This window comes from Dictyostelium discoideum (genome assembly GCF_000004695.1).
Source record: "Dictyostelium discoideum AX4 chromosome 6 chromosome, whole genome shotgun sequence".
NCBI classification, from domain to species: Eukaryota; Evosea; class Eumycetozoa; order Dictyosteliales; family Dictyosteliaceae; genus Dictyostelium; species Dictyostelium discoideum.
This window is the reverse complement of record NC_007092.3, coordinates 3,501,688-3,521,687: the sequence shown is the minus strand read 5'-3', so window position 1 is coordinate 3,521,687 and position 20,000 is coordinate 3,501,688. Positions and strand designations below refer to the sequence as shown.

Sequence of the window (20,000 nt, the reverse complement as noted above, 5' to 3'; positions counted from 1 at the left end):
TGGGATAAAATCAATCGTTTGAAAATCTATGATTATGATCGTAAGAAAATGATGGGTTATGATGATCCAAATAATAATGGTACCACTCAAGAGAGTACAACTGTAAAGGAAAAAGGTTTCTTGGCTCAAGAGGTTAAAGAAGTACTACCAAATGCTGTTAAAGTCGCTGGTGAAGTAAAACTACAAGATGGTACCACTGTTCCAAATCTTTTGGTTGTAAATGATCGTGTACTATTATTGGAAAATATTGGTGCCACTCAACAAATTGGTAGATCCTTAAAGAAAGAGAAAGATCACATTGTAAAGATTGATCGTGATCTTGATCGTGTTAAAATTGAAGGTTCTCGTGAAAAACATGTTATTCTCACAAGAATGCAAGATATGGTCAATTTTATGCACTCTGAAGAGAGTGAACGTTCAAACAATAACAACGAAGAATCTTGTGTCTATTGTAGTTTAATGGGTTTTGGTCCAGCTTGGACAATGTTTGTTTTCGGTTTCTTTATTCCAATTTGTTGGATCATTGGTAGTTTCTATCTATTCTCTCCAACTCGTGTCAAATGGGTAAGTGGTCTAATGAATTTCGTTGCTACCATCATCTTTATTTTAGCTCTCTCTTTGATGACTTTTTACGTTCCAGAATTGGCTGCCCTTATCATTGCTCCTGCTTTAATTGTTATGGGTTTTGTAGTTTGTATTCTAGTCGGTTTCTTTAGACAAAGAAATAGAGAAAAGAAACGTTATCTCCGTGAAAGAATTAAGTTAATGCAAGCTGATGGTTATAAAAATTTGGCTGACCATGTTAGTAGCTTTAGAGTTGATTACAACCAACATCAAGCAAAAGCAAATAATAATATGTTAAAGAAAAAGAAAAAGAGAATTCAAATGGAAAAATTAAATTCACAAAGAAATTATGGTGGTATTAACACAACTGATAAAATAAATAATTCAAATATTAATAATATTGGTATAAATAATCCAAATAATATTCAAAATAATCAAATTAATAATATATTAAATAATAGTAATAATAATATTAATAATAATAATCAAGAAAGATTAAGTGACTCAAGTAAATCCTCATTTATTGATGACTTTAAAAAATCATCAAGTAATAATCATAAGGATTTCCATGAAATTCCACTTCAAGAGATCATTCAAAGTATTGGTATTAAGGGTAAAAAACAATCATCATCATCTGCCAAAACAAGATCACTCTCTTCATCAAACTTGGTTAACTCTGTAAATTCAAATTTAGTAAATAGCACAAACTCAAATAATACATCAATCTTATTAAAATCTCATAATTCAAATAGTCCTTTATTTAATTCAACTCCAACTCCAACTAATGTTGTATTTAATTCAATTGAAGTTTAAATGATTGAAAGAAAATGAAAAAAATAAAAAAAAAATATATTTATACATAAAAATTATTAGTTTGTCTTTTTTTTTTTTTTTTAAAAAAAAATTCATTTCCCATCTTTTTTTGGTATTTTTTATATATATAAATAAAAAAAAAAAAAAAATTGAAAAATTTATTTTTTTCCACTTAAATTTATTAAATATATTTTTTTTATTATTATTTTTTTTATTTTACATAATTCCTAATCATCATCATCTGGACAACAAGAATCTTTAAACATTTGAGCAATTTTCTTTCTTGATAAAAATCTAATAGAAAAATAAAAAATTAAAAAAAAAAAGAGTTAAAAAAGTTGTTTTTTTTTTTTTTTTTTCTTTTTTTTTTTAAAATTATCATTGTAAAACTTACCCTATAACCAAAACTACTATTAACCAAGGACCAAGTAGACCACCACAAATACCAAATGTAATTGTGTATCTCTTTCTAACCATTTGACTAAGATCAAAAAATACATAATTTGGATCAGCTTCATCATAATGACAAGTTACAGTTGTGCCAACTTTATAATTATCATCCATAAAATCTGGACATCCATTACCACTACAATATTGATACATTAAATTTGTTAAAAATTGACCATTTTCTAATTGATAAGTTACTAAAATTTCTAAATCATAATTTCTTTTATAAACATATACAGCACTAAAATTTTAATTTTGTAACATATAAAAAAAAAAAAAAAAAAAAAAAAAAAAAAAAAACGGTTAATATTTTTTTTTTTTTTTTCTTTTAGTAAACTTGGAAAAAAAAAACTTTGGAATAATTACTCTGCTGAATGAATAAAGCATTGAGATTCAATTTCAACAATATTTTTTTCTGGTAAAACATATTTAGTCCAAAGTACTGAAAATAAAATTACTAAAATGATTGTATAGGCTATGAATGCAAAAAGCATCCATCTTTCACCTAATAATTCTCTATTTTCATAAAAAGTTTTAAATGTATATTTAGGTTTACGATTTCTTCTTGGTGGTGGAGGATTAATGTCTATCTCTCTCATTACACCTTGGTGTCTTTTAAAAATATTATACCATTCCTCATAAGTTTCCTCTGATTCCATTTCAATTTTCCATTCAGATTTATAACGAGTTTTAATGTGTATTAAAATTGATTCCTGTGAATCTGATAATTCAACTGAAACATGACCAGTATTTGTTGAATCGTCTAAATTTTCAATTGTGTTTGATTGTTTATCCAATGATAAGGTTTTTGATTTACTCTCTCTTTCTACATAAACTATATCACAAAGATGAATTGTACTTCTGACAATATGATCATCAGCATTTTCTTTAACAATTAAATTTGATTCTGTTAATTGTAAATATTTCATCTCCCTTATTAAAAAAAAAAAAAAAAAAAAAAATTAGAACTCTAATTATTTTTCTAAAAATAAAAAATAGATTTTACCATTGGCCAGCTTTTCCTTCATCTGAAATGTGTTGACAATTAAACATTCCATTTTTTCTTGACATTTTATGGATGATCGTTTGCTTTATTATTATTTAAAAAATAAAATAAGGGGTCTGAAAATTGTATATGAAATAAAAAAAAAAAAATAAAAAAATGAAAAAAAAAAAAAACTAAAAATATTTTTTTATTTCATGAAAATTTTTTTGATCGGTTGGAAGTTTTTGTGTAAGAATGAAATTTTTATTTGAAAAAAATAACCTGATTGAAAAAGAAATCTGATATTTTTAACAACTTTTTATAATAACAATACCAAAAACCACCAACAATATTCATTATAAAAATTAACATTATTTATTTGGGATATATAATAAATTATTTTATACATTTAATTTTTTTATTATATTTTTTTATTTCATTTTTTATTTCATTTATTTTATTTTTTATTTCATTTTTTATTTCATTTTTTATTTTTTATTTTATTTTTTACCTTTATTATTAAAAAAAATAAAAAAACAAAAAAATGGTAGGAAAGGTAAAGATATTTTTTTTTTAAAAAAATATCTTTACTTTTTTTTAAAAAAAAAAAAAAAATTTCCACACATAAAAAAGTGGATAAAAAAAAAAAAAAAAAAAATTGACTTAGATTTTTTTTTTTATTAAATAGAAAAATAAATAGATAAATATATATAAAGAAGGCCCATATTAACCAACTTTTTTTTTTTTTTGTTTATAAATATGTATAATATATAATTTGTGTATATTTTTATATTATCTATTATTATTATTTATTATTACTATTATAATTGATACACTTTTTTTTTTTTTTTTTTGTTTTGTTTTTAATTTTTTTTTTTTTAAAATATGTATACATTTTTAGATGCGTGTAACGTTTAGTTGGTTGATTTGTTACCAGAGTAATCAGCACCACTTGATTTACGAACTTTGGTCATTAATTCTTCTTCATTGAGATCATCAGCGACGGTGTAATGGACTTCAACACCAATGTTTTTGATGACTTGTTTGACTGAAGCTTTGTGGACAGAGACATTAGCTTTGGCAAGGGGACCAACTTCTTCACCACACCATGAGATGAAAACGAATTTTGAACGTTTTGATTCATCATCACCAGATACAACTCTTAAGTATGCATATAAACGTTCAGATGGTTGGTTGATTTCTTGGGCTAATTCAGCAAAACCACCGCTACCTTTACCGGATAAGACGATTTTGTTTTTACCTTCGTATTTGAATAAACACCTATTTTTTAAAATAAAATAAATATAAAATTAATATATTTATTTATTTAAAAATATTTTTATTATTATTATTATTATAATTATAATTATTATTAATATTTACCAGTTGGTATCATTTGAATCAGCTAAGACTTCGTCGTAAGCAGCTTTTAATTCTGTGGAGGAAACATCGGCCATTGTGAAATTAGTTTAAAATACAAATAAAGAGTTATAATAATATACAGTTGAATAAAAAAAAAAAAAATGAATTGGAAAATTTATTTTTATATGAAGAAAAAAAAATTTTGAAAAAAAAAAAAAAAATTAAAAAAAAAAAAAAAAAAAAAAAAAATTTAAAATTATTCCACTGTGGGGGGCCCCAAATTTTATTTAAAAAAAAAAAAAAAAATGGGTCCCTTTTGGGGGGTTGGAAAAAAAAAAAAAAAAAAAAAAAAATTGAAAATATAATGTTAGTCATATGATTAATCATTAATTAATTCTTTTTTTTTTTTTTTTTATTTTTTATTTTTTTTTTTTCAATATTCCAATTATGACACACACTAACATCACAAAATACAAAATTTTGATAAAATTTATTTATTATTTAATTTTTTATAAATAAAAATAGATAAAGGCAGTTTTTCCATTTATTTTTTTCACTTTTTTTTTTTTTTTATTTTTTTTTTTCCTTTTTTTTTTTTTTCCATTTTTTAGGAGATATTTTGGGAACTGTTTAAATTATTAATTTTGATTTTTTTTTATTTTTTTCACTTATTTATTAAGGTATTTTTTTTTTTTTTTAATTATATTATTTTTTTTTTTTTTTTTTTTTTTTTTTAGCCTTTGGTTTCCAAATTTAACCCACTGTGGTAAATTATTTATGATAATATTTAACTCACCACGGTGGTTATATTATGTGTTTATATATTTGAAGATTTGTTATCTAATTATCATAATAATCTATGATTAAATAATTTTAATAATAAATAAATATAGATTATCTTTATATATATTATTTTTATTAATTATTTTTTTTTTTTTTTTTAATAATGATTTTCAGAAAGAATTATATTATATAAATATTGTTCAAAAAATAATTTTTTATTTTTTATTTTTTTTTTTTTTTACTATTCTAAAAAAATAAATCTTTATTTTTTTAATTTTTTTTCTTTTTTTTTTTTTAAAATGTGAAATTAATTAGTTACTTTGATTATGTTCGATAATAGTAGTTTTAGAAACTCAACTAATTAATTGGAAATGGTTCTACAAATGATTGCAAATAGTAAGGGATACTTGTTTGGAAAACTAGTTTTTAAAAAACAAACTTTAATCAAAAGTGGTTCATATTTAGTGGAGTACAAATGAAGATATAAAAAAAGTATATAGACAATTAATATTTTCTCTTGTTGGAAAAACCAAAAATAAAAATCTCCCCTGTTGTTAAAAAAAAATAAAAAAAAAAAAAAAAAAAAAAAAATTATATTATGTGTTTATTTGAAGATTTATTATAGTGATCTATTATATTTAATAACCTTTATAGATTATAATTTACAAGTAAAATTCAAAATTAAAAAAAAAAAAAAAAATTAAAAATAAAAAGAGTAATACAGATAAGCTTAGAAACCTAAACAAAAATAAAAAATAAAAAAAAAAAAATTAAAAATAGTATATTAAGAAATCAAAACTTTATTTTTTCTTAAAAGATTTTTTTGAAATAAGAAATAAAAACTGTCTGACAATAAGTAAATTTAAAATACAGTAACAATTGATTTTTTTTTTTTTTTTTTTTTTTTCAAAAGAGAGATAAATAAAATGATATATACAAAATACTTTTTTTTTTTTTTTCCTGTACAAAAAAAGTTAAATGGAATAGGTTTATAAAAATTATATTGATTGTCTTGAAGATAATGTTTGTTTAACTAAATTCGATAAAACTTCTGTAGTCTTTGCATTCTTTATGAAATCGTGCTATAGTTTTTTTTTTTTTTTTTTTAAAAAAATTAAGAATTAGTAAAATATATGTTCCAAGAAAAGAAAAGAAAAAAAAAAAAAAAAAAAAAAAAAAAAAAACTTACAGATAATAAATCAATAACAGAAGGTCTTTGAACAGGATCTTTTACTAAACAAGTTGCCAAGAAATTATTGAAACAAGGTGACCAATCTTTTGGATTTGATAATTTTGGAGGTGGCATATTTGGAATTTCAACCAATTGATTCATTGATCTTAGACCTCTATTTGGGGGTCTACCTTCAGCCAATTCAATCAAAGTGATACCTAGAGACCAAATATCAGCCTTTGAATTGTAAGGAGCCTTTAGTATTACCTCGGGTGCCATATAGAGTGGACTACCAATGTAAACATTTGCTTGACCATATTCAGTTTGTAATTGTTGAGAAACACCAAAATCAGCGATTTTAATTTGTTTATCTTCAGTCAATAGAATATTAGCAGCCTTCACATCCAAATGAACTATACCCTTTGAATGAAGATAGCCTAACCCATTCAAAACATTTAATGTAACAACGGCGATTTGCTCCTCGTCCAAAGTGTCACAACAAATCTTCATCATATCATTGATACTACCAACTGCACAATGATCCATAAGAATCCAAAGTTCAGTAAGTTTAGAACTGATTGAACCATAATAAGAGAGTACATTTGGACAACGACATTTCTTCAATAGGTCAATCTCCTTCTCAATATCTTTAATTCTAGTTGGTGTAATTGATAATACTTTAATAGCCAATGGAAAATTAGTTTCCCTATGTAAAACTTTAAATACAGCACCATATCCACCTTGTCCTAATTTCTCTTTAAATTCAAATGTATCCTCAACTGATGTACCCGACCATTTATATTCGAAATCAACATGAGTCTTATGAATAATATTGAATGGTAAACCAACTGATGATGGTGTTCTCTTGCTCTTTCTCTTCTTTTTTTCATTCTTTATATCTTGTAATAATGATGTATTATCAATTTTTATTAAATTTGGTAATAAAATTTCATTTGTTTGATTAATTAATGATGATGTAGTAGTAGTAGTGGTTGTTGTTATATTATTATTATTGTTATTATTATTATTATTATTATTATTATTATTATTATTATTATTGTTATTATTATTATTAAGTTGTTGTTGATTTTCTTTTAATTCTTTTTCAAAATCTAAATCAGATGTAGTTGGTAACATTGATAATGGTGAATATAATACAGTAATTTCAATTCCACCTTCTGCATCATCAATTGATAATCCTCTGTTTAATATCTTTTTTTTAAATATTAATGTATCCTAAAGAAAAAATAAATAAATAAAAAAAAATAATTATTAAAATTTGTTATTATTATAATTTTATTGGAAAAAAAAAAAACTTACTTTAATTTTAATACCATAATTTGAAATTGGTTTTTGATCATATAATCTAAGATAATAACCTCTTGACATTTTACCAGTTTGACGACTATTTGAAGTTGGCACTGATAATTTCTTTAATAAAGTATATTGTGAACTATTTGTAATATGACCACTCATTAATTGTTGATCCTCTAATGATGTAAAGTATTCATGTTTATCAACATGTAAAATTGGTTGTTGTTGTAGTTGTTGTTGTTGTTGTTGTGAGGTACTATGTGGTGCATGATCTAAAATATCCTTTAACCAATGTTCAATCTTTATTAACATATCATCAATTTTAATATCTTTATCCATAACAAGTGATCCACATTGTGGTGATGATGGTATAATTAATTCATATTCAGGTTCTCTTCTTAAATATAAAATATCCTATAATAATTATTAGATTTATTTATTTATTTCCATATTGATATTAATAATTAAATTATTATTATTATTATTATTATTATTATTATTTTGCATACATACATATTTTGATAAAGATAAATCTTTTAAAGTTAAATGACTTGGTATTGGTTTTTCTTCATTATTTAAAAATAATTTATTTTTTGGTGATTGATACATTGGCGATAGTTGTGAATTTAGCATTGATGATACTTTTAAAGTTGAACTACCACCACTAAATTTTCTAACTTTATAAAGTTGACCAGTATATTCCATTGGTAACCAAACCTTTATTAATATTTCATCTTCTGCCGATGAAGAAGAGGAGGAAGATACTGGTAAAGTTTGTAATGAAGATCTTTTATTTATTGAATTTTCTCTCATTAATTTTGGTCTATTATTATTATTATTATTATTGCTATTATTATTATTATTATTATTGTTATTATTAGTGGTGGTGGTTGAATGATCATTATTATCATCAAAATTTAAATTATTTAATTGAAATTGTGGAGAAAGTGGTGGTGTAAGTGGTGATGTTGGTCTTGAGTTGGTAATTGGTACTGTTGGATCACTCCTTGTCAAATTGGGTGATGTCACATTCCTTCTTGATGGTGATAACATTGGTGGTGATATTGATGGTGTGGATGTTGATGATAATGATTGTTGTTGTTGTAATTGTTGTGGTGGTGGTTGCTGATGATTTGTTTGTGATGTTGATTGATTATTCGGGGATCCGACATTATTATTATTATTCAAAATAGCACCACTAGATGTATCAATTTTTCTTTTTGGTACAACTGACTTCCATGATGAATTTAATGATGTTGGTGTATTATTATTATTATTATTATTATTATTATTATTATTATTATTATTATTATTATTATTATTATTATTATTATTATTATTATTATTATTATTATTATTATTATTATTATTATTATTATTATTATTATTATTATTATTATTATTATTATTATTATTATTTGGCGTAGTAATATTTGAAGTTTTGGTTGATGAATCTTGCGTTGGCAATTCTCTGCTTGAAATGTAATTATTATTTTTGGATTTTACATAAATTTCTAAATTTGGTTCATTATTAATTATATCATTTAAAATTTGGAGGGTATCTGAGTCCTTATCCTCTTCCATCCCTTTGTACAACTTTTTTTTTTGTTTTTTGTTTTTTTTTTTTTTGTTTTTCTTTTTTTTTTTGGTTTTTTTTTTCTTTTTTTTTTATTTTTCTGTTTTTCTTTTTTCTTTTTTTTTCCAAAACAAAAGAGAGTTGCAAAAAAAAAAAAAAAAAAAAAAAAAAAAAAAAAAAGTTAGGGTGGTTTTTTCTAAAAAAAAAAAAAGATTTTTATTTTTTTTTTTTATTTTTTTAATTTTTTTTTTATTTTTTAATTTAAAAGCCATTAGTCTGAAATTTAAAGAAATTAAAATACATATTAAATTCATTTAATAAAAAAAAAAAAAAAAAAAAATTCGTTTTTTATTTTATTTTGTTTTGTTTAGTTTTAGTTGTTTATTTACTTTTTTTCATTTTCAAGTAAATAATAAAATAATTATCTTACCTAAAACATCACCAAAGAAAAAAAAAAAAAAAAAATTTAAAAAAAAAAAAAAAATTAAAAAAAAAAAACAAAAAAACACACGCAAACGCATACGCACACCATAACACTAGAATTTAAACAATAAATAAATAAATAAAATAAATAAATAAATAAATAAATCATGACAACAACCTTTTTAGAAAGAGTTGAACATGTATTACAATTTTTATTAAAATTAGTAGGACCATTATTTGTAATATTTGCAACATTATTAATTGGTTCAATAGCAGTAGTTCATTTTGTAATAATATTACCCACATTAATTTCACCTACACATAGAAATGATGATGGAACAACTGATAAAATAGATGATACAAGCACAACTAGCCATACATATTTATTTTTATATAGTTTATTTCATTATTCATTATCATTTTTCTTATTATTTAATGTTGCATTCAATTATGCTTTAACAATTATAACTTCACCAGGTCATCCACCAAGGGTAATTATTATTATTATTATTACTATAATTATTATTAAAATATTCAACTTTAAAACTAATAATAATAATAATAATAATATTTATAATTTAATTAGGAATCAGATTATTCAGAAGAGAAAATAATAGAATTTAAAAGTATTAAAACTATAAAGAGATCAGAGACATATAGATTTTGTATACATTGTAGATTACCAAAAGAAGAGAGAACTCATCATTGTCAATTATGTGGTACATGTGTTTTAAAAATGGATCATCATTGTCCATGGGTTAATAATTGTGTTGGAGCAAATAATCATCGATACTTTATGTTATTTTTAGTTTATCTTTGGATATCATGTGTTTATGTTTGTATATTATCCTATCCACATGTATTCAATAGTGAGAGTGGTTATATACCGTTTTCAATGTTAATGTCATTCGTTATCACACTAACGATAGCATTTGCATTGGGTGGTTTATTAGGTTGGCAAATTTATTTAATACTTTCAAATCAAACTACAATCGAATTCCTTCATAATAGAACTCAATCTAAAAAAGCAAAAGCAAGAGGTGAAATTTATAAAAATCCTTATGATTTTGGTGTCTTACAAAATTTTAAACAATTCTTTAAAGCTAATAATAATAATAATAATAATAATAATAATTTGTATGTATCACTATTTTAATTTTTTTAAATGATTTTATTATTATTTTTATTATTAACACAAATAAATTTCAAATTTTAATATATAAATTATAGTAATTGGTTTACATTTGCATTACCAACATTACAACATCCTGGAAAACAAAATAAGAAAATTGAACCTTTATTGGAAATTGTTTAATCTGTTTTTTTTTTTTAAAAAAAATCTTTTTTTTTTTTTTTTTTTCAATCTTTTTTTTTTAAATAAAATAATCAAAAGAAATCAAGATCTCAATTTAATTTTTATGTTATTCCAATCCTTAATATTTTTGCTAATATTTGGAGTAAAATGGAAAAAAAAATCAGAAAAGATTGGATGTCATTAATTGGAAGAAGAAAAAAATAATAAAATAATAAAATAAAATAAAACAAAATAAAATGATTAAAAAAAAAAAAAAAACAAATTTTGGTATTAGTAGCGATGAAAGCTGTGGTTTTTATTTCTAATGATCACAAAATAGTGTTTTGAAAATATATTTTTTAAATTTAAATTTTGTTTTAACCCAATTTTTTTTTTTTTTTTTTTTGGCAATGACAAATTCCTTAAAATCTAGGAGTTTATTTTTTATAATAATTTAAGTGTAAAAAAAAAAAATTTTTTTTAAAAAAAAAAAAAAAAAAAATTTTTTTTTTAAAAAAAAAAAAAAAAAAAAAAATTGGGTTCCCCGGGGGGGTTTTTTTCTATTGTTTTTAACCCCCAAATTATGGAGGGTGGAAAAAAAAAAAAAAAAAAAACCCCCTTCCAAATTTGGGGGTTTTTTTATTTTATTTTATTTTTATTAAAATAAATTATTTTATTTTATTTTTCAAAATTCTTTTTTTTTTTTTTAAAAAAAAAACAAAGTTAAACCTTGTGGTTGCCAAGATTCAAAAATTTTTTTTATTTTTTTTATTTGAAAAAACAGAATCAAAAACCAAAAAATCATTCAATTTTTTTTTTTTTTTTTTTTTTTAATTTTTTTTTCTTTTTTCTTTTTTTTTTTTTATTTTTTATCTTTGATTAAAAAAAAAAAAAAAAAAAAAAAAAAATTAAAAAAAAAAAAAAGATACAGGAAAAAAAAAAAAATAATAAAAAATGCATAGAGGCGAAGATAACGCTATATCTAATGGTGAAGGATTAAAAAGACCAACATTTTTAAGAGGTGTTTCAAATTTTAAATTAATAAATAATATCGGATTTGTATCTGATGAAAAAGTTAAAAGTTATTTAAAAACAGAAATTTTAGTAAAAGAATGGTTAGAAAAAGTTTTAGGTGTTAAAATTCAAACAAATCTTTTTGATGCTTTAAAAAATGGTGTAATTTTATGGGATTTAATTAATGTAATTCAAGAAAATACTGTCCCATCAATCGTTTATAAATCAAAATTTGGGGGTAAAAAAAAAAAAAAAAAAAAAAAAAAAAAAAATCTTATTTTTTTTGGAATAAGACAAGTGTGATTTTTTTTCAATAATATTTTTTTTATTTTTTTTTTAATAAAATTTGAATTATTATTAATTTTAATTTTATTTTTTAAATATATTAAAAAAATAAATTAAAATTTAGGGATTCGAATTTAGAGGTAATATTGAATTCTTTTTATTAGGTTTAAAAGATTTTGGATTTCCACCACAAAAATTATTTTTTACAGATGATTTATTTAAAGGTGAAAATATTGTTAAAGTTGTTGAATGTTTATCATGTTTAGGAAGATTTGCATGTGAAAAGAAAGATTTTACAATTGAATTTCCAAAATCATCAAATGTTCAAATTAGAATGCCAGCTGAAGATGAATTAGTAAATTTAAAATTATTATTATCACAAATTAAAGATTATTCAAGTAATGTTAAATTTAATTTTAATCAAAAACAAAAACCTGGTGGTACATTAGTAATTAAAAAGAAAATTGAAATAATATCTGGTAATAAAGTTGATTGTAAATATAAATTTAATTTTTTTTTAAAAAAAAAAAAAAAAAAAAAAAAAATATTAATTTTTTTTTTTTTACAATTTAAAATAATAGATAAAAAATGTGAAAAAGGATTTTTATATTTTCAAGCATTATGGAAAGGTTATAAAGTTAGACAAGTTTATTTAAAATTAAGTAAGTTTTTTTTTTTTTTTTTTTTCTATTCAATTTTTTTATAAAAAATAATAATTATTTATTTTAAATTTTAGAAAGAAATATAATACATAGAAAAAAAATTACAGATGAAATATTAAAAACAGAAACAGATTATGTTAAAAATTTAAATATATGTATAAAATTTTATATGGAACCATTATTACAAAAAGAGATTATAAGTAAAGAACAAAGTAGAATGATATTTAGTGATATAATAATTATATATAATTTTGGTAAAACATTTTTAGAGGAATTAGAGAAAAGATGTGGTAACAATTGGAAGATTTATACGAAATTAAGTGATATGTTTTTATCGATTTCATCATTTTTAAAGGTTTATAGTAGTTATGTTGAAAATTATGATAATTCAATCGCAGCAATTAAAGATCTTAAAAAGAATTCCGATAAATTCAATTCAATGATGAATGAAGTTAATAATAGACCAGAGATTGGTGGATCAGAGATTGATTCATTCTTAATTTTACCAATTCAACGTGTACCAAGATATTTCCTATTATTGACAGAATTGGTTAAAAATACATGGACTGATCATCCAGATTATCAACCATTGAAAGAAGCTGTCGAAAAAATTAAAAGTATTGCTACCTTTTTAAATGAACGTAAAAGAAAAGTTGAAAATTTTCAAAAGTTTACTGAAATCCTTTCAAATTTAGTTGGTAAATCAATACCAAATAATTTATTTCAACCAAGTCGTTTCTTTATTAAAGAATTTCTATTTGTAAATCCAAAAAAGAAACAAGATTCAATCATTTATCTATTTAATGATATTATAATTATGGGTACACCAAGATCTTCAAATAATAAAAAAGTTAGATTTAATGGTATAATTGATCTTTCAAATTCAATAGTTTTAGATGATGATCATCATGATAAAGAACAACAACAACAGGAACAATTACAACTTCAAAATTCTATAAATCATAATGATAGTGAACCTGAAAAACCAATTATAATAATTCAATATTTTAATCAACAAGATCAATTAGAGGTTTATACTATTTATTGTAAAAATGAATTAGAAAAATCAAATTTAAAAAGTGAAATCAATAAATTAATTAATCAATTAAGAGAGAATAGAAAAACTATAAATTCTGATGTTGATGAATCTGTTAAAATAATGTTAAATACTAGTATTGGTGGTAGTACTAATATAGGTGGTGGTATTTCAACTTCAAGTAGAAAAACTTTATCTAAATCAATGATTGCTCAAAATAATAATAATAATAATAATGGTAATCAACAACAAAGTTTAGCAACAAATATTCCAACTACAGCATCAGCAGCAAATGGTAATGGTTCAAATAATAATTCAAATAATAGTTCACCAAGAAATGGTAATGTTTCTTCTTCTCCACCTTCATCACCTTCAATTTTTAATACATTATTTCAAAAAAGAAAAACTATTCACCCAAGTGAATTATCAGCTTCATTACAACAACCAAATTCTACTTCATCAACACCACCAATTGAATCACCTTCAAATACAAGTTGTGATGAAGCTGATAATGTTATAAATGGTAGACCAAGATTAACTCGTAAAAAGAAATTTGATAATTTATTAGGTCCTGATGATGGTGGCTCTTCTTTACAAACTGGAAATAATAACGATGATGGTTCAATAACTCCACCACCAACATTTGAAGAACAAAGAACGAGATCAAAATCAGTTTCAACAATTTCAAAGATTACTGGTCATTTTACTTTAAAAAGAAAAGGTAAAGTATCATTAGATGAAAATAATGAACAAACATTATCACAACAACCATCTTCAACTACAACAACAACAACAACACCAACACCAACACCAACAACAACAACAACAACAGCAACACCAACACCACCACCACCAACAACAACAACACCACCACCAACAACAACACCACCACCAACAACAACACCACCAACAACAACACCACCAACAACAACAAAATCAAATTCACAAAAACAATCACAAACATCACAATTATCATCATCACCAGCAATTGTTAATCAACATCCAAATGGTAGTGAAGGAACATATGAATCATCACCATTATCAGTTTCACAAAGAACAAGTTCTTCAAATTCAATAACCTCTGTAACCATTGATAGTGATGGTGATGATAATCATTTTTCAGATTTAAATTCACATAGTGATTTAAAAACTGGTGATGATAATGATGAAATGAATATTGACGATCCAAATTTCACCTACATCCCATATGAAACCATTGTTGCAAATAAAAAATCTGGAGCTTATGATGTATTTAAATTAGAGTCTTACCTTAACAACCAAGATTTTAAGAGATTATTTGGTCAAAATAGATCTGAATTTTATAAATTACCAAAATGGCGTCAAAATCAAAAGAAGTTCATTTTAAAATTATATTAAATAATAAAATAATAATTTAAACAAAATCAATACAATTGTAATATAGATCCTTATTTTTTTAAAAATAAAAAATAACCAAAAAAAAAAAAAAAAAAAAAAAAAAATAAATAAATAAAAAAAATCATAAAAAATAAAACAATTTTAATTAATTTTTATTTTTCAATACTTTTTTAAATCTATTATCTTTTTATTGTTTAGGGAGAACATTCCAAATCCTACTGTTTTGCTATCATTTTTTATTAATAAAAAAAAAAAATGTAAAATTTTATTGTTTTTTTTCTTGTTTTCTCAATTTTTTTTAATTTTTTTTTTTTAATTTGTTTTAATCAAGTCACCAATATCCAAGCAAAAACATTTAACTAGCCATCATAATAATAAAAACAAATTTTTTTTTTTTTTCATTATTTAAATTTAATTTTAAATTATTATGGATAAATTATTTTTTAAAGTTTGGAGGAATATTTTTATTAATAGAATAATATTTAGGTTTATTAGATTTTTTAAAAATTACGATACTGTTGCGATAGATAGAGTTGAGGATATTAGAGATTTCCCATATATAGAATATTATAAAACAGTTATTTATGATGGTACAGGTGAATTTATTTCAGGTGAAGATTTTCCAAAAAGTCTACATTCAATTTCGATTTTATATGATAAATATAAGTGTGAACAACCAATAGAATCACAATTATCAAATGGATTAAAGAAATTTACATATCCAAGATATAATAATAAGATAACCAGATTATTACTATTTCCAACTTCAGTTGAAACTGTTATAAATGCAACTTTTATAAGAGGTGATAGATATGAACAAAACGAGTCTGATGATTTGCCACCTGAAAGAAAAGTTATAATTCCAAATAATATAAAATCATTATCAATTTTCAGATGTCCAAATCATAATTTATCAAAATGGTTATCAATTCCAACTAGTTTAACATCACTTGATTTGGGACCATATTGGTATAATGGTAATACAGAATTGAAAGCAAACGATTTACCAAATCATATAAAGCATTTATCACTTCATTTAATGAAACTATTATTAATATTTAAAAGCGATTGTTTACCTAATCAATTGGAAAGTTTAACTCTAACAACTTCAGAGAAATATTTTAATGACGAAAATGAAATCGTTTTTCAATTAAATTCATTACCTTTGACATTAAAAAAACTAGATATTAGTCATTTAATTCCAAAATTCATATTACCAATTAATTCATTTGAGAATTTAACTTGGTTAAGTTTAAATTATTCAAATAAAAAACAAACTTCTCTAACAAGGGATATGTTCCCACCAAACTTGAGTACTCTAATTCTAATTGTTTCTAAAATAATAGTTCAACCAAACGTTTTACCAAATTCAATAACATATCTTAAACTTGTAGATTACGATTGGAATTTTGAAAATATTTATAAATTTCAAGATTTAAATTTTTTTCCATCCTCTTTAAATAAATTAATTTTAAATTGTAAAATCCACAGATCAATTCAACATATTAATCTTCCAAATACAATTGAAAATTTAAAACTTGGTATTCGTTTTAATAAGTCAATTACAATTCAATCAATAACAATACCAACAAGTATTAAAAAATTAACAATTAATTGTAATAAAATCGTTGAGAATTATGTTTTCCCAAATTCAATTAAATATTTAAAATTTGGAAAATATTATGGTTTTCAATTTAATTCCAATTATTTTATACCAGAAAGTGTTGAAATATTAGTAATAAAATCAAATCAATCAATATCTAAAGGATTTATTCCTGAAAAATTAAAAGTTTTAAAATTAATTGGTGATTTTGATAAACCAATAAATTTTCAATTACCAAAAACAATAGAAAAACTTATAATTGGTAATTCTTTTGATCAATCTTTAAATGAAACTTTACTACCTCAATCAATAACATTTTAAAATAAAATAATTAATTTTTAAATTGGTTTTTTTTTTTTTTTTTTTTTATTATATAATATATTTAGTTTGGTTTTTTTTTTTTTTTTTTTTTTTTTTCTCCATGATATATACATATTTAAAATGAAAACACAAAATAACTTTTTTTTTTTTTTTTAAAAGAAAAATTTAATTATGTTTTAATATTAACTAAACTTTTTACTAGACGTCTATTTCTTTTCTTTGAAGATTGTTGTTGCTGTTGTAGTTGCTGTTGTTGTTTTGCAGCTGAAGTAACATTTGGAGAACCAACTGTTGATATTGAAGTACTACTGCTATTACTACTACTATTACCATTCAAAGAAGCACCATTATTTGGAGAACTTGTCGATGGGATACTTAATCTATGTGAAACGCTACTTTGTCCCATGAATTTATCCTCCCATGTTTTTTCAATTAATTTTTGAATAGTAGAAAATATATTATTATTGTTATTATTATTATTGTTATTATTATTACTATTACCGCTATATATACCGCATGTATTATTTAAATTATTATATCCACTACTATTACCGCCATTACTACAACTACCACTACTACTACTACTACTATTAATAATGCCACTACTATTACCACTATTACTAATATTACTACTATTTGAATTTGTATTACAAAATGTCCATTTTCTACCACCAACACCAATTTCAACTAAAGAGAATACACTCTTATCAGCAGGGAAACAATTTGAAACATTTGCATGAATTAAAACATTATCCAATTGAGTATAAAATAATAGTTTATAAGTTGTACCTTTTTGTTTTGTAAACAAAAATAAATCATTAAATAAAAAGTAAACACCTTTTTTAAATTTTAAACTTGAATTCTTTTTCTCTGCATTCTCTGTGAATCCAATCACTAAATGTAATGATCCTTCTAAAATTAAATGCCTATTTGCTGCTAATAATTGTAAATTCTAAGAAAAAAGAAAAAAGAAAAAAAAAAAAAAAGATGATTAATAAATAAAAAAAGTTAAATAAAAAATTTAAAATTATAATTATACTTACATCAGCACCTTTTAAATTTTGAATTAATTGCATTGTTCTTTGCCAAGTTTCCATTTCTTTCTTTTGACTATTTATTGTACCAACAATTTTTTCAATTTTTTCAACAGCAAGTATTAATTGTGGATAATCAAAATGATCCTCTGCTGTAGCTTTTAATAATTCTTTTAATAATAATGGATATTTACTATAGTAAAAAATTTTAAATAAATATATCAAAGTGTTAATAATAATAATAATAATATCAATAATAATAATAATAATAATAATAATAATAATAAAATAAAATTTTTAAAAATATATATATATTTAAGATAATTACCAAATTCTTTGAACAGGTTTAATTAAAAATGAATGAGGACCCATTCCTCTTAATTCAGGTTTACTTAATAATTGATCAAAAAAAGATTCATTTTGAGGAGTTTTTAATAATTGATTTAAACTATCCAAAGATTTTTGATGATAATTACAATATACAGAATAAACTTTTAATGAATCAGACATATTTGAAAAAACTTGACCAATAGTTAAAGTATTTGAAATTAAATTCTCATAGAGTTGTTTATTAATTTGCCAAATTTGCTCAATATTTGAAAAAATACTTGCACTATCTTCATTTGATATAAAATCTCTAAGTGGTTTACAAAAAACATTAATAATGGTCTCTAAATCGTTAACATAATCTAATTCAGTTGTTAAAATCTCTTTTATTAAATTGGTTCTATGATCAGATTTAATTAAAATAGTTGTAGTAGAAGCAGTCGTAGTCGTTGTCGTTGTCGATGTCGATGATGGATTTTGAATAAAATTAATATTATTATTACCTAAAATTGCAGCTGTTTGTAATTGTTGTTGTTGTTGCTGTTGTTGATGATTAACAATAGGAATTGGTAGTGAAATAACTGGTTGATAATTATTATTATTATTACTATTCTTTTTACTGAAACTTGAACTATTACTATTTGTTATATTATTACTGTTACTATTATTATTATTACTACTGTTACTATTACTACCTATACCACCACTAGTATTTAAAACTGAAATGTAAGGATTCTTTGAAGGTGGAGATGGAAATGCATCAATTATTTCATCCAATAATGATGAGTTTGAAAGTCTTTTATCTTCATTATTTGTAATTGAATTTAAATTTAATCTAAAATTAAAACTGGAATTTAAGCTATTTAAACTATTATTTAAACTATTATTCAAAGTTTCAATACTACCAGATAAATCATTATTTAACTTTTCAATAAATATTAAATTATTTAAATTGGTTTGAGAATCTGGTAATAATGTTGTTGTTGTTGTTGTTGTTGTTGTTGTTGTTGTTGTTGATAATGATGATGATGAAGCTGCCGATTCATTATTTAAATTTTGATTTTGATTTTGATAATCATTAACCAATGTCGTAGCTATTGGTGTTGAATCTTTAATTGATTTTTCAAGAGAATCTGTTGTTGTTATTGTTGTTGTTGATGATGATGAAGCTGAAGCTAAAAATGGTGGTTGTGGTGGCGGTGGTGATTGACTTACTAATTTCTTTTTAGTTATGGAATAGAATAATTTTGGTTTCTTTATTGATGATGTCGATGATGATAATTGATCAGGATCAAAGTTATTGTCATTAATACAATTTATTGTTGATGATGTCACAGTTGTTGCTATTACTCCATCCTTTATTATTAAAGAATCAATTGATGATGATTCTGAGGTTAGATTAGAGTTTATTTGAAACTCTTCAAAATCACCATCATCCGTATAATCTTCACTATTATCTTCTTGATATTTATAAATAATAGTGGTGCTTCTATTATTATTAATATTTGAAGGTATTTTTTCTTTTTTGTCGATATCTTTACTATTTTCCATAAGCGAGGGTTGGGTTTGACTACTTGTTATTGTTGGTTTATAATTATTATTATTATTA

General features: G+C 22.3%; 8 protein-coding genes across 8 annotated transcripts in view; 4 read left to right on the top strand and 4 right to left on the bottom strand.

Annotated features, from left to right (window-relative positions):
• Positions 1–1,377, top strand: part of DDB_G0293934 (NDT80/PhoG-like protein) — a gene marked incomplete at both ends in the record, with an annotated part of 5,397 nt that extends 4,020 nt beyond the window's left edge. The window contains one exon of the mRNA XM_628885.1: positions 1–1,377. This exon is cut by the window's left edge and continues 1,930 nt beyond it. Within this exon, the coding sequence (XP_628887.1) occupies positions 1–1,377 (1,377 nt within the window).
• A 227-nt stretch (positions 1,378–1,604) lies between these two features.
• Positions 1,605–2,895, bottom strand: DDB_G0293980 (hypothetical protein; the record flags this gene model as incomplete). The annotated part of the gene is made up of 4 exons (XM_628884.1): positions 1,605–1,671; positions 1,772–2,065; positions 2,191–2,757; positions 2,831–2,895. 4 exons carry the CDS (start codon positions 2,893–2,895, stop codon positions 1,605–1,607), a joined length of 993 nt encoding a protein of 330 aa, XP_628886.1.
• An 828-nt stretch (positions 2,896–3,723) lies between these two features.
• On the bottom strand, positions 3,724–4,266 carry coaA (actin binding protein; the record flags this gene model as incomplete). Its single annotated transcript, XM_628883.1, has 2 exons — positions 3,724–4,090; positions 4,193–4,266. The coding sequence occupies 2 exons, from the start codon at positions 4,264–4,266 to the stop codon at positions 3,724–3,726; spliced, it is 441 nt and encodes a 146-aa protein (XP_628885.1).
• Positions 4,267–5,952: 1,686 nt separating this feature from the next.
• pakE (PAKL subfamily protein kinase) lies at positions 5,953–9,023 on the bottom strand (the record flags this gene model as incomplete). The annotated part of the gene is made up of 4 exons (XM_628881.1): positions 5,953–6,036; positions 6,144–7,361; positions 7,446–7,853; positions 7,953–9,023. The coding sequence occupies 4 exons, from the start codon at positions 9,021–9,023 to the stop codon at positions 5,953–5,955; spliced, it is 2,781 nt and encodes a 926-aa protein (XP_628883.1).
• A 582-nt stretch (positions 9,024–9,605) lies between these two features.
• On the top strand, positions 9,606–10,753 carry DDB_G0293930 (hypothetical protein; the record flags this gene model as incomplete). Its single annotated transcript, XM_628880.1, has 3 exons — positions 9,606–9,929; positions 10,025–10,575; positions 10,669–10,753. The coding sequence occupies 3 exons, from the start codon at positions 9,606–9,608 to the stop codon at positions 10,751–10,753; spliced, it is 960 nt and encodes a 319-aa protein (XP_628882.1).
• Positions 10,754–11,686: 933 nt separating this feature from the next.
• gxcZ (RhoGEF domain-containing protein) lies at positions 11,687–15,106 on the top strand (the record flags this gene model as incomplete). Its single annotated transcript, XM_001134487.2, has 4 exons — positions 11,687–11,984; positions 12,157–12,525; positions 12,613–12,693; positions 12,768–15,106. 4 exons carry the CDS (start codon positions 11,687–11,689, stop codon positions 15,104–15,106), a joined length of 3,087 nt encoding a protein of 1,028 aa, XP_001134487.2.
• Positions 15,107–15,533: 427 nt separating this feature from the next.
• Positions 15,534–17,030, top strand: DDB_G0293926 (hypothetical protein; the record flags this gene model as incomplete). Its single annotated transcript, XM_628878.1, has 1 exon — positions 15,534–17,030. One exon carries the CDS (start codon positions 15,534–15,536, stop codon positions 17,028–17,030), a length of 1,497 nt encoding a protein of 498 aa, XP_628880.1.
• Positions 17,031–17,199: 169 nt separating this feature from the next.
• Positions 17,200–20,000, bottom strand: part of gxcJ (RhoGEF domain-containing protein) — a gene marked incomplete at both ends in the record, with an annotated part of 3,694 nt that continues 893 nt past the window's right edge. The window contains 3 exons of the mRNA XM_628877.1: positions 17,200–17,982; positions 18,074–18,257; positions 18,393–20,000. The exon at positions 18,393–20,000 is cut by the window's right edge and continues 893 nt beyond it. Coding sequence (XP_628879.1) covers positions 17,200–17,982; positions 18,074–18,257; positions 18,393–20,000 — 2,575 coding nt within the window. The remainder of the gene's footprint in view (positions 17,983–18,073; positions 18,258–18,392) is intronic.